Source organism: Chiloscyllium plagiosum, unplaced genomic scaffold (genome assembly GCF_037043375.1).
Source record: "Chiloscyllium plagiosum isolate Xiang-an unplaced genomic scaffold, Cpla_swu_hap1 HiC_scaffold_7, whole genome shotgun sequence".
Taxonomy (NCBI): domain Eukaryota; kingdom Metazoa; phylum Chordata; class Chondrichthyes; order Orectolobiformes; family Hemiscylliidae; genus Chiloscyllium; species Chiloscyllium plagiosum.
Window position 1 is genome coordinate 39,530,707 of NW_028270145.1, and position 14,416 is coordinate 39,545,122.

The 14,416-nt window shown below is 43.4% G+C and overlaps 1 protein-coding gene across 1 annotated transcript in view; it reads right to left on the reverse strand.

The window, feature by feature from the left end:
• Nucleotides 1-4,097: 4,097 nt before the first annotated feature.
• lancl1 (LanC antibiotic synthetase component C-like 1 (bacterial)) overlaps nucleotides 4,098-14,416 on the reverse strand; it is a 44,989-nt gene continuing 34,670 nt past the window's right edge. The window contains exon 9 of the mRNA XM_087988955.1: nucleotides 4,098-5,269. Within this exon, the coding sequence (XP_087845081.1) occupies nucleotides 5,193-5,269 (77 nt within the window). The 3' untranslated portion in view covers nucleotides 4,098-5,192. The remainder of the gene's footprint in view (nucleotides 5,270-14,416) is intronic.

Sequence of the window (14,416 nt, forward strand, 5' to 3'; positions counted from 1 at the left end):
GAAGGATTAGTTAGATCTGGCTGAAGTGCTGAGGCTTTCCTTCAATAGACACGCTGGTTGATCTCAGGATTTGGGGGAGTATCATTGGACATATACCATCCTGAGTCCTGTGGCAAAATATATATCTGCATTAAATACCCACTATCTGCAAACAATTCTGAAAACTTCAAAAACCTGGCTACCTGTTATATTTTACATATCGCATTGCTAACCAACAGTGTCAAGTCACAGCATACTTATCAGGATGACATTGAAAATAACACTAATAAGAACAAGATAACACACAAGTCCTTGAAATAAATGTTTTCCATGTGCAACTAACATTGGAAGATTCACTCAAATAAATTATTGTGTGTCATAAAGACCTTTTTCATATCCAGCCTCTCGAATTTGTTTGAATGTTACCTCAATGCTTACAGCAGAGCTGGGGATAGTGTGTCTGTTTCTAGGCTCGGACACATTGGGAGAGGCTTTTGAAAGCTGCCTTGCCATTAGACATAATTTGGGAATGTTCTTTGTGGCTCGGTCAGTGGGGTCAATGGCAGGAAGCTGTAGCCTGTGGTCATTTTGAGGAAAGGTCCAGGTGACATGGTCCCTCTGTCCCAACTTCCTCTCGGGAAAACAGTTCCCTGTTTGCTAGTGTAGAAGAGCACTTGACTGCATTAGAAAGTGGTGTCAAAGTATCCAAGTGACTTGCATAGATGACCACTGCTTAAGAGATGGGCCATTGCTGTGTTTCCACATGTACTTACGGAGCTTCAGTTCAGAGGTGGGCATACTCTTGAATGCCTCAGATGTTACAGCACTGATGACACCAATGGTATCTTTCATACTCAGCACAAAGAACTACACTGCATCCAGAAATGGTGGCCAATACCTACGCTGTGTCCACTGATGCCTGTCCTCAACTATCGACTTTGTACAAATCCTGAGGCAAACATGTCAAGCTGAGAATAAGCAGTTGCTTTCCCATAATTCTGATACCTCTCCACAATTCCCGAATCCAGGATCTGCTTATGCTCACGTTACATTTGCCTCCCTCAGTGCAACCTGTGGCACAGCACCCACCAAGATGAGCACATCGATGTGATGGAGGGTGCTCGTGAGTCTTCCTTTGTCAGAATGGTGCTCCTTCTCCTAGCACTGCACTGCCTTAACAGGTAATGAATTCCACTCCCCCAATCTGTCCAGTCAGTTGTTAGCTCACCCACTCAAAATTTAGCTGTTCCACAGTGAGATAATGCTGGGGGCATCATAGATGGAACTTCAAAGTGGAACTTCTGTCCCCCTCTGGGAGAGAATCCCACCGGAGGCCCTCATAGAGTCATAGAGTGCTACAGCTTGGAATAAGGCCTTTTGGCTCAAACTGGTCAATGCTGACTAAAACATCAGTCTACGCTAACCCCATTTCCCTGCATTTGGCCCATATCCTTCTAAATGTTTCTTATCTATGTATTTATTCAAATGCCTTTTAAATGTTGTTAATGTACATGCCTCAACAACTTCCATGGCAGCTCATTCCAGATGCATACAACCCTCTGTGGAAAAAACGTTGCCTCTCAGGTTCTCCGTTATTCTTTCTCCTCTAATCTAACTGATCCCCTCTAGTCCTGATTCCCCAACCCTGAGTGCATTCACCCTGTCCAAGCTTCCCATGATCTTATACACCTCTTATAAGATCCCCCCTCAGTCTCCTACACTCTAAAGAAAACAAGTCTTAGCCTGTCCAACCTCTCTTTATACTGTTGAGTCTAGGCAATATCCTTGTAAATTTCTTCTGCATTCTTTCCAGTTTAATAACATCCTTCCTATAACAAGGTAACCAAAGCTGAACACAATACTCCAAGTGCGGCCTCACCAACATTCTGTACAAGTGCAACATAACTTCCCAACTCCTATACTGAACGTCCTGACCGATGAAGGTCAGTGTGCCAAAAGCCTCCTTCACTGCCCTGTCGACCTGTGACTCCTAATTTCAGAGAACCGTGCACCTGAATCCCAAGATCCCTCTGTTCCACTACACTCCTTAAGGCCCTACCATTCACCATGAAATTTCGATCTTGATTTGACTTTCCAAAATGCAAGACCTCACACTTATCTATATTAAACTCCACTTGCCATTTTTCGGCCCACTTCCCTGGGTGATCAAGGTCCGGCTGCAATTTCTGATAACCTTCCTCATTGTCCATGATACCACCTATTTTAGTGTCATCAGCAAACTTACTAATCATGCCTGTACATTCTCATGCAAATCGTTTACATAGATTAAAAACAGCAATAGGCCCAGCACCAACTCCTGAGGCACTCCACTAGTCACAGGTCTCCAGTCCGACAAGCATCCTTCCACTATTACCCTCTGCTTCCAACTATCAAGTCAATCTGTACCCAATTTGCCAGCTCCCCCTGGATTCCATGCGATTTAACCTTCCAGAGCAGCCTACCATGTGGAACCTTATCAAAGGCCTTACTGAAATCCATATAGACTATGTCTACTGCTGTCTCGGCAAGCTTCCTGGTCACTCACTGGTCAATCGGAATGGCTGGTGGCTTTACAATTGTCGCAGTGCCAGGATTAAGGCTGGGACTGCAGGAGAACCTGCAGAAAGAGGAGTCCTGGAGTTGGACACATCTATCTAACTCTGGAGGATTGTGGAGGTTGTAATGGGAATCGGGGGGGGGGGTGGCGCTGAATCAAGAGGCTGCAGGTCTTGGTCAAAGGCAGGGAGTACCTCTGAAGGATATAGGGAACCTCTCACTCCCTAAGAAAATGGTACCCCCTCTTGTACAGCGGTAGCTGATGCAGTAACAGTTGCCATGGTATCTGTTTTGCCTCTGCCGTCCCATATTTCACACAAAATGCCTGATGTCTTCCTTGACCACAATAATATGGGATAGGGGGTGGTAAGTGAGTAGAGGGCACAGAAAATTGATGGACTCATCATAATTTACAAGTTGCCCACCTTCCAATGTGTGTTGTGGGCATGAAATCCAGCTCTGGGGGTGCTTCCAGTGGAAAGAATACATACAGCATTGATCGAACTGTAGCATTTCACAGACTGTTAATGCTTTAGATTGGTCAATGTGGATCTATACCAGTTTCAGGTCAGTGCTAGGGAGACATTAATGTTTTTATTCAGACTTTATTGCATTTCTACATTGGCAACAGCCTACCTGATTGTCACAACATCCTTGTCCATTGTCTTCAGCATAGACATAACTGTTGTGAGACCTCCAGCCAGGCCTGATGGTGATATATGTTGGCCTCTGCCTACCATTCTCTAGGGAGGGAACCTGCTTCTGACTAATTTGAATATCACCTCTTACGATGCATCCATGAATTGAAGTGTCATTTTGCCCTATGTCTCATTTCTTTTCTTTCTGCGATTCTGATCAAACCGCACAGCTCTGCCACTGTGAATGATGCCAGTCTCTCTCTCCATTCATGAAGGGCCCAGCATTTTTTATTTTATTCATCTGCAGGACATGGAGGTCGCTGACTTGCCAGCATTTATTGCTAGTCTCTGAGTGGCCTTGAGAAGGAGGTAGTGAGCTGTCTTCTTGGAATAAAGAAATGGTGATACATTCCTAAGTCAGGATGGTGACTGGCTTGGAGGGGAACTTGCAGGTGTTGGTGTTGCCAGGTATCTACTGTCCTTGTCCTTACAGATAAAATCAGTTGTGGATTTGGAAGATGTTGTCTAAGGATTTTTGGTGAATTTCTGCAGTGCACACTGCTACTGAGCATCGGTAGTGGAGGGTGTGGATGCTTGTGGATATGGTGCCAATTGAGAGGGATGCTTTGTCCTGGATGGTGTCAAGCTTCTCGAGCGTTGTTGGAGCTGCACCCATCCAGGCAGGTAGGGAGTACTGTGCGCATAGTCTCTTGCAACAAATTGGTTCCCACCAGAGCTATTGGAAGTAAGTAGTTTGCATATTTCCTACTACCTACATCATTCACGAGGAAAAAGAAAATCATTAAAGTAGCCACTCTACATCTTACACCAGAATAAAATCAAAAATATCAAACAGGGAATTCACACAGCGACAACATAGGTTGTGCAATATCATCCTCAAAATCAAAACATCAAACAATTGCATTCAACAGAAACATTTTTATTTCTGTGCACAGGTAATAGGTCTTGCTGAAAATGCAGTACCAGTTTACACAGATTACAGACCAGCAAACACATTTCTAAGTGATATAGTTAAACACTCAGTTGTTACTGAAGTCTGGCAAGCTGCAAGCTTTACGGTATTCTTTTAATTGCTTGACAAAGCAAGCAAAAATACCAGCATCTAAACACCACCAAACAAGAATCACAATTGAACAAGTATATTTATAGAAGGATAAATTCCATTGGATTAATGAAAAGAAGAGGATGAACAAGAACATTAATTCACTACAAACGGAAGAGGATTTCAGTTACCTGGCATATTTTCAATGTAAATTTTAAGATAAAATAGAAACTTACTATAACCCCAGAAAACATTTCGAAAAATGTGTGCAGAACTGAATGAATTAAAGTAGTGAGCAATTCATAATACTTCTTCATATTGAGTATATTTTGGAAAATAAATGTTTGTGTGCTCTATACTACTAGCTCTTTCACAACACCCTGTGCTATTAGCCAGTCATTCAGAAAAGTGTCAGCCTTGAAGACAGGGAAAGACCGATTGCTGACAAAGCCAGGGCAAAGGCACGGCCAGTGCAAGCTTTTCTTTCAAACAAACCAGTTAATTAACATTGCTGCTTTGGAAAAATGTGGACCACTGCCAGGACTGTTCAAACAGCAGCTACTCACCATCACACATTTGCTAGCCAAACAGACTTCATATGGTCCTGGCATACGTAGTTGCACAAGTATGATTTTAGAATAAAAGCTCTGCACTGGGCTTACACTGCAATAATACATCCCAAGATATTGTGTGCTGAGAGTACAGAAACCATTTTTTCACAGATATTCCTTTTACAAAGCTGCAATATTTAAGTCATGCAAAAGAAGCCTTCAGTTACTGGACTGGAGCACTTAAAGAGTAGAGTACTAGGTAGAGTGAAGCTACTCATCACAAACAACCTGTGCATCAGCATTTTTGTCTGTGTCCTTGGTTCATAACAGAAACATGCATTAGTTGTTTTACTGGAGAAAGCGAGGGCATCACATCTGACAATGTGCATTGATACCATGGTTGAATCACACCTCAAACGCAGGGAACTTTGCCTTTCTGGGCTGCAGCAAGTCAGCAAGGAAGTAAATAGTTCCTGCCATCCCTTTAATGAAATAGAAAAGAGAGATTATTGAAGCTTAGTAACAGACAATCAAAAGACAAATTACTCGAGCAAAATACTTGAAACTGGAAATCTGAAATAAGGACAGAAATGCTGGAAATAATCAGCAGAAATGGTAGCATCGAAACAATACACGGAAGGAATTAAGGTCCACCAACTATCACTACAGAAGGAGTGATGACACAAACCAATGGGGCTAAAGGGAAGTAACTCCCCTGGCTTGCATCCTAAAAGAAGAAGCTACTGAGATAGTGAATGTATTTGTTATAATTTTCCAAAAGTCCTTGAATTCTGGAGAAGTACCAGAAGATTGGAAAACTGCCAATGTGACACCTTATTCATAAAGGGATGAAGGCAAAAAGCAGGTAACTGGGCAATTAACCTAACATCGATTGTTGGATAAATGTTGGCATCATTTATCAAGGAAATAATAGCAACATATCTGGAAAATCATAATCTAATCAAGCAGAGTCAACATAGCTTCATGAAAGGGAACTCTATTTGTGTTTTTCAAGCAAGAGTCAACCAGATAGATAGAGGGGAACAAGTAGATTTGTTATGTTTGGACTTCCAGCCTGCATTTGAGATCGTAACTCACAAAGCTTAAGTCATAAGATTTTGGTAGTATTACATTGGCATTCATAGAGAATTCGCTAATGGGCAGAAAACAGATAGTGGGGATAAGGGGTTCTTTTTCAGTTTGGTAACGTGGGGTTCCACAAGGATCAGTGCTGGGACCACAACTATTTACAACATATATTGATGACTTGGAGGAAGGAAGTGAATGTCCTGTAGCTAAATTTGCAACTGACACAAAAATAGGTGGAAGGGCAAGCTGTGAGAGGGATACAAGCAGTTTAAGGAGGGATACTGATCGGTAAGTATCAGGTAAGTGGGCCAAAAGTTGGAAAATAACTTGTAATGTGGGAAAATGTGAAGTTGTGCATTTTGGAAGGGAGAACAAAAGAAATTTAAAGGGGATTTAAAAATTTAAAGAAAGAAAAATATGGAGCTGCAACACAATGGGACTCAGGGGTACTTGTGCATAAAACACAGAAAGCCAGCACACAGATGCAGCTGGAAAACAGGAAGGCGAATGGAATGTTGGCTCTTAATTCAAGGGGAGAAAGTGAGGTCTGCAGATGCTGGAGATCAGAGCTGGAAATGTGTTGCTGGAAAAGCGCAGCAGGTCAGGCAGCATCCAGGGAACAGGAGAATCGACGTTTCGGGCATAAGCCCTTCTTCAGGAATGAGGAAAGTTTGTCCAGCAGGCTAAGATAAAAGGTAGGGAGGAGGGACTTGGGGGAGGGGCGTCGGAAATGTGATAGGTGGAAAGAGGTCAAGGTGAGGGTGATAGGTCAGACTGGGGTGGGGGCGGAGAGGTCGGGAAGACGATTGCAGGTTAGGAAGGCGGTGCTGAATTCGATGGATTTGACTGAGACAGGGTGGGGGGAGGGGAAATGAGGAAACTGGTGAAATCCGAGTTCATCCCTTGTGGTTGGAGGGTTCCTAGCCGGAAGATGAGGCGTTCTTCCTCCAACCGTCGTTTTGTTGTGGTCTGACGATGGAGGAGTCCAAAGACCTGCATATCCTTGGTGGAGTGGGAGGGGGAATTGAAATGTTGAGCTACAGGGTGGTTGGGTTAGTTGGTCCGGGTGTCCCAGAGGTGTTCTCTGAAACGCTCCGCAAGTAGCCGGAGCGTTTCAGAGAACACCTCTGGGACACCCGGACCAACCAACCCAACCACCCTGTAGCTCAACATTTCAATTCCCCCTCCCACTCCACCAAGGATATGCAGGTCTTTGGACTCCTCCATCGTCAGACCACAACAAAACGACGGTTGGAGGAAGAACGCCTCATCTTCCGGCTAGGAACCCTCCAACCACAAGGGATGAACTCGGATTTCACCAGTTTCCTCATTTCCCCTCCCCCCACCCTGTCTCAGTCAAATCCATCGAATTCAGCACCGCCTTCCTAACCTGCAATCTTCTTCCCGACCTCTCCGCCCCCACCCCAGTCTGACCTATCACCCTCACCTTGACCTCTTTCCACCTATCACATTTCCGACGCCCCTCCCCCAAGTCCCTCCTCCCTACCTTTTATCTTAGCCTGCTGGACAAACTTTCCTCATTCCTGAAGAAGGGCTTATGCCCGAAACGTCGATTCTCCTGTTCCCTGGATGCTGCCTGACCTGCTGCGCTTTTCCAGCAACACATTTCCAGCTCTTAATTCAAGGGGTTTGGTCTATAAGAGAAGGGAAATCTTACTGTAACTGTATAAGCTGCTGGTGTGACTACATCTGGGGTACTGTGAGCAGTTTTGGTCCTCTTGTTTATGGAAAGATATTATTACTTTGGAGGCAGTGAAGGATTATTTGGATGATTTCTGGTATGGAGCGAGTGATTCACGAACAAAGACTAAACGTTTGGAATTCTACTCATTGGAGTTTAGAAGAATGAAAGGTGATATGATTAAAACATATAGGACTCTGAAGGGGTTTGACAGAGTAAGTGCTGAGAGGATGTTTCTACTTATGTGAAAGTCTAGGGACCAAAGCACACAGACTCAGAACAATGGAATGCCTATTTAAGAGTGAGATGAGGAAGAAGTCCTTGTGTGCATTTAATGCTGAGATAGATTCTTGATTGGTAGGGGAATTAAGGGTTACAGATAAAGGACAGAAATTCTGTTCACAATATACAATAATGATTTAGACAAAGGAATTGAATACCACATCTCCAAATTTGCAGGCGACAGTAAGCTGGGTGGCAGTGTGTGCTGTGAGGAGAATGCTAAGAGGCTGCAAGGTGACTTGGACAGGCTGGCTGAGTGTGCAGATATTTGGTAAATGAATATAACTTGGATAAATGTGAGGTTTTCACTTTGGTGGTAAAAACAGGAAGGCAGATCATTATCTGAATGGTGGCAGTTTAAGAAAAGGTGAGGTGTAACAAGACCTGGGTGTCACGGTGGAAAAGTCACTGAAGGTTGGCATTCAGGTGCAGCAAGCAGTGAGGAAATCTAATGGTATGTTGGCCTTCATAGTGAGAGGATTTGAGTAATGAGTGGGGATGTTTTGCTACAGTTATACAGGGCATTGGTGAGGCCACACCTTGAGCACTGTGTGCACTTTTCATCTGCTAGTCTGAGGAAGGAATTCTTGATATTGAGAGAGTCCAGGGAAGGTTCACTAGACCGATTCCTGGGATGGCAGGACTGACATATGAAGAAAGACTGGACCGACTGGGCTTGTATTCACTGGTATTCAGAAGAATGAGGAAGGATCACAAAGAAACAAATAAATCCTGATGGGACTGGACAGGCTAGATGCAGGAAAAATGTTCCCAAATGTTGGGGAAGGCCAGAATTAGAGTTCAGAGTCTAAGAATAAGGGGTAAGGTATTCAGGACTGAGATGAGAAAGAATTTCTTCACTCAGAGTTGTGAACCTACAGAATTCTCTACCACAGAAAGCTGCTGGGGCCAGTTCATTAGATATATTCAAGAGGGAACTGGATGTAGCCTTTGCAGCTAAAGGGATTAAGGAGTATGGAGAGAAAGCGGGAGTGGGATTACATGATCACGTTGAATAGGGGTGCATGCTCGAAGGGCCAAATGGCCTACTCCAGCATCTATTTTCTATATTTTCTATGTTTCTACAAAAGCGGGTGTGGGGAATGCTGAATCAGCCATCATCCTATTGAATAGCGGAGCAGGATCAACAGGCCAAATAGCATGCTCCTGTTCCTATTTCTTAAAGTCTCATGGTCATCTGTGGAGAGAGAGCAAGAGACAGAGAGATAGCACATCTAAAATTATAGCCTGGATTTTGACACTGAAAGGTGGAAACTGCAGTAGACTAACCTTTTTAACCACCAGACGCCTGGAGGAAGAACGCCTCATCTTGCGCCTCGGAACACTTCAACCCCAGGGCATCAATGTGGATTTCAACAGTTTCCTCATTTCCCCTTCCCCCACCTCATCCTAGCTTCTAACCTCCAGCAACTCGATCCCCTGACCTGTCCGGACTTGTCCGACCTGCCCAGCTCCTTTTCCACCTATCCACTCCACACTCTCCTCCCTGACCTATCACCTTCATCTCCTTCCCCACTGACCTATTGTACTCTACGCCACTCTCTCCCCACCCCCACCCTCCTCTAGCTTATCTCTCCACGCTTCAGGCTCTCTGCCTTTATTCCTGATGAAGGGCTTTTGCCCGAAACGTCGATTTTGCCTGTCCTCGGATGCTGCCTGAATTGCTGTGCTCTTCCAGCACCACTGATCCAGAATCTGGTTTCCAGCATCTGCAGTCATTGTTTTAACCTTTTTAATTTGTCAGCTGGAGTGAGACCTTCACTGAGACTTTGTCTGTGTGTAAATGTACATAGAACATAGAACATAGAAGAATACAGCGCAGTACAGGCCCTTCGGCCCTCGATGTTGCGCCGATCCAAGCCCTACCCTAATGCCCGCACGAGCTGACGTCATGCTGCTTGAAGTGAGTAGGGAAATAACGGTGTGGTGGAAATGTCACTGGAATGGTAATACTGAGGGTCAGACTAAAGCTCTGGGTACCTGCCTTTGAAATGTACCACAGCAGATGGTGAAACTGGAATAAAGTTCTCTCAAGAGAAAGGTATGGAGGATGGTGAGATTTGTATGGAGCATGATAATATGCTAAGGCACTTTGAGATCACGAAAGAAGTGGTGTTGGGTCTCTTGAAGGGCGTTAAAGTGAATAGGTCCCCAGGGCCGAATGGTACCTATCCCATGTTATTGAAAGAGACAAGAGAGGAGATTGCTGGGGCCTTGACCAAGATCTTTGTATTCTCATTAGCCATTGGAAAGGTCCCAGAGGACCAGGGAAGAGCTAATGTTCTTCAATTGAAGAAGGGAAATAATGATAGTCCAGGAAATGATAGACTAGTGAGTATCACATTCGTGGTTGGGAAGCTATTGGACAGAATTCTTAGGGATAGGATTTACACACATTCGGAAAAGCATGGCCTAATTAGGGACAGTCAGCATGTCTTACTAGCTTGATTGAGTTTTTTGAGGAGGCGACAATGGTGATCGATGAGGGTAGAGTAGTGGATGTGTCTCATTGATTTTAATAAGACTTTTAACAAGGTCCCTCATGCTAGGCTCAACCAGAAGATTAAGGTGTATAGGATCCATGGTGACTTGGCCGCGTAGATTCAAAATTGATTTGCCCAGAGAAGGCAGAGGGTAGTGGTAGAAAGGTGTTTTTCAGGCTGGAGGTCCATGACTAGTGGTTTTCCGTGGGAATCTGTACTGGGACGCCTGCTGTTTTTGATATATATAAATCACTTGGTTGAAAATGTAGATAGGTGGGTTAGTAAGTTTGCAGATGACACAAAGATCAGTGGAGTTATGGATAGTGTAGAAGGTTGTTAAAGGATACAGCGGGAGACAGATCAGTTGCAGATATGAGCAGAGAAATGGCAAATGGTGTTTAATCCGAATAAATGCGAAGTGCTGCACTTTGGGAGATCAAATGTTACGGAAAAGTATAGAGTTAATGGCTGGATCCTGAACAGCATTAATGTACAGAGGGATCTTGGGGGTAAGTCCACAGCTTCCTGAAATTGGTCACTAAGTAGATAGGGTGTTAAAGAAGACGTGTGGCATGCTTGCCTTTATTGGTCAGGGAATTGAGCACAAGAATCAGATGTCATTTATCTGAATTTGGTTAGGCCACACTTAAGACTATGGTGTTCAATTCTGGTTGCCAAACTGCAGGAAGGATGTGGAGGCTTTGGAGAGGGTGAAAAAGAGGTTTACCAGAATACTTCCTGGATTAGAGAGTATGAGCTATCAGGAGAGGCTAGAAAAACTCAAGTTGTTTTCTCTGGAGTGGTAGAGGCTGAGGGGAGATTTGAAAAATCTATAAAATTATGAGATGCATAGATAGGGGTGACAGTCAAAATCCTTTTCCCAGAGTTGAAATGTCTAAGGCTTACACTTGTCATGCACTTAAGATGAGAAGGGAAAAATTCAAAGATGTGAGGGGTAAGTTTCGTGTGCAGACAGTGATAGGAGTCTGGAACACACTGCCAGGGCTGGTAATGGAGGCAAATGTGATGGGGCTGTTTAAGGGACTTTTAGATACGCACATGAATATGCAAGGAATGGAGAGATATGGATCAAGGGCAGGCAGAAGGAATTAGTTTAATTTGGTATCATGTTCAGCACAACATCATGGGCTGAAGGGCCTGTTTCTGCACTGCACTTCCGTGTTCGAAATAAAATGTGGAATTAAAAGCTAACCAAATGGTGAGCATGTAATCATTCTTGATAGACTTTTAAAAAAAGCATGTCCTTTAGGGAAAGAAATCTCCCAATCTTACCTGGTCTGATCTACATGTGATGCCAAATCTACAGCAATGAGGTTGACTCTTAATTGCCCTCTGAGGTAGCCTAGATAGCTAATCAGTTCAGGGCAATAGGGGTGGTTAACAAACACTGGCCTTGCCAGTGATGCACATATCCCATTTAAAAAAAAAAATAAAGTCTTCAACTCAAAGGGAGGTGAGTGTTTTACAATCATTTTAAATACTTTGATAAACTTTTGAAATCTGTTGTAAATTTGAGTACTTCAATAAAACTGTTTAGTGACAGCTCTGGGTTAAACCTTGGACAGACTGCTTTAATTTTCAATAGGAATTGCGAACCTTCCGACGATTTGAAAGACTTAAAACTATCAGGGAAAAGAGCAAATGGAGCTTCTATAGAATAGGTTCAGACCCTATCTGATATTAGTAGCATATAAATCTTTATTCCCTCTCTTTCCTAGTCTAGAACTGCACTGTAAACTGTTTGCAGTCACTTAGAGGACTGATTCTGCCCTCCAACATGTGTTGAGAAATAATGGTGACAATCCTTAGCACACCACAAGCAGAAGCACTTTCGAAAGATGGCAGTGGAAAAATACAAGTGCTTTGTTGATTTTTGTTTCAATCTCCTTTTGGCCCAGAGTAAACAGCCATCTCTGTTTCCCAACTTTTCCGCTGACAGCTTTGCATGTAATGTAATGCTTTTAACAGGTGCTTACTAGGGAGAGTATTCTACCTCAAGCGTTCATCTGAACTAGCCCTCAGGTCATGTTGCCCAAACCGACAGCATCACAAGACCAATGGTGTATGACCAGAAGGAGATCATTCAGCCCATTTGTTTGCTCTGCAATTCAATGGGATCATAGCTAATCTGATAACCCTCAACTCCATTTACCTGCCTTTTCTCCATAACCCTTGACTCCCTTGCTGATTAAAAATCTGTCTAAAGCAACTTTGAATATACTTAATCACCTGCCTCAACAGCCCCCTGTGGTAAAGAATTCCATAGTTCACACAGATCTTTATCTTCTGAGGATAATATATGTTTCAATAAAGTCACCTCTACATTCTAACAAATACAGATCCAATCTACTCGCCTTTCCCACATAAGACAGTGCCTTCATTCCTGAAGAAGGGCTTATGCCCGAAACATCGATTCTCCTGCTCCTTGGATGCTGCCTGACCTGCTGCGCTTTTCCAGCAACACATTTTTCAGGTCAGTGCCTCCAAAGCAGTATATCTTTCCTTAGATAAAGGGTTCACAATAGTTCAATGTTTTCCAAGTGTGGTCTGACTAGTATCCTGAATCGATGAAAACAAGCATAACCCCGGGCAATCAGCACAAATTACTGATGCCAGTTTATAAAGCAGCCCAGCACGAACATCACTAAAGGTTGCTGCACAGCCCTCTGAGACAAAGTGCAGTTGCCTATTATTGGTATAACTGTGCATGGTACAAACGGTGATGCTGTTCTCAGCATTTATCATTATTGGGACTGCTGCTTATCTGAGCCATGAACTATATAACTCCACACAGATGGTACCAGACTTGCTGAGTATTTCCAGTATTCTTTCCACACATATAGTTTTTGTATTCTTGGTCACTCAGACTTCAGTTTCCCAATCTCATTTGCAAATTAATGATGGAAACCATTCATTCTTCACTTAATTTGGCTACAACTGAATCAGGTTTTATCTTACTTACTTACTTGAACGGCTCACTGCAAACTCTTTGACAAGTTCGAAGACAGGCTCTGACTTCGGTTAAAAAAATCCATTTCATAAATTTACCTGTGGTAGCTATTAAGTCTGTCAGGGGTGTTGCAATTGCTACTTATGTTGACATGTCAGTAACTACATCAGTTTTAAGTACTAGAAATGTAACTTAGTCCTTCAAATTGCATTTGTTAGCATGCACCTCTGAAGAAAAACACTGGGTGGCAGTGCCAAATAAATGTTTGTATTGAAAAATGTCTTTGATGCATCAGGAATTTTGACAAACCTCTCAGAGCAGCACTCAGCTGACATGAACATCCTTTAGCTACTGCTCTACTCCTGAACCTCGATATCTGCTTCCAACACTAATCAAAGAAATTGCCACTCAATTCCTTGGTGGAACTCTACCTATGAATTCACTGCAACTTCCCCTGAATGATAACAGAACTTCAATCAGGCTTATACTGTTTCGGCTTAAGTTTAGAATCAGAATTTTGACATGGCTTTTTTGTCCTCTGAATTTATGCCCAGATAGGACAGCACGGTGGCTCAGTGGTTAGCACTGCTGCCTCACAGTGCCAGGGACCCAGGTTCGAATCCCACTTCGGGTGACTATCTGTGTGGAATTTGCACATTCTTCCCGTGTCTGCGTGGGTTTCCCCCAGTTTCCTCCCACAATCCAAAGATGTGCAGGTTAGGTGCACTGGCCATGCTAAATTGTCCATAGTGTTAGGTGCATAAGTCAGAGGGAAATGGGTCTGGGTGGATTACTCTTCAGAGGGTCGGTGTGGATTTATTGGGCCAAATGGCCTGTTTCCGCACTGTAGTTAATCTAATCTAATCTAAATGTTTGGGCTCCAGACTGACTGGTCAAGCAGTTGACAGCATCAAACTATCTTCAGATTTTGGCATCTTTAGAGCCTTGATTATTATATATTGATGCTAAATACTGCGATACATCGTAAGCTGAGACATACTGGACTCTAATCTTACTGTTATGTTATTGAACCCTATTCCCTACATGTACATCTCTTTTCATTCTAAGTCAACTGTCCCCA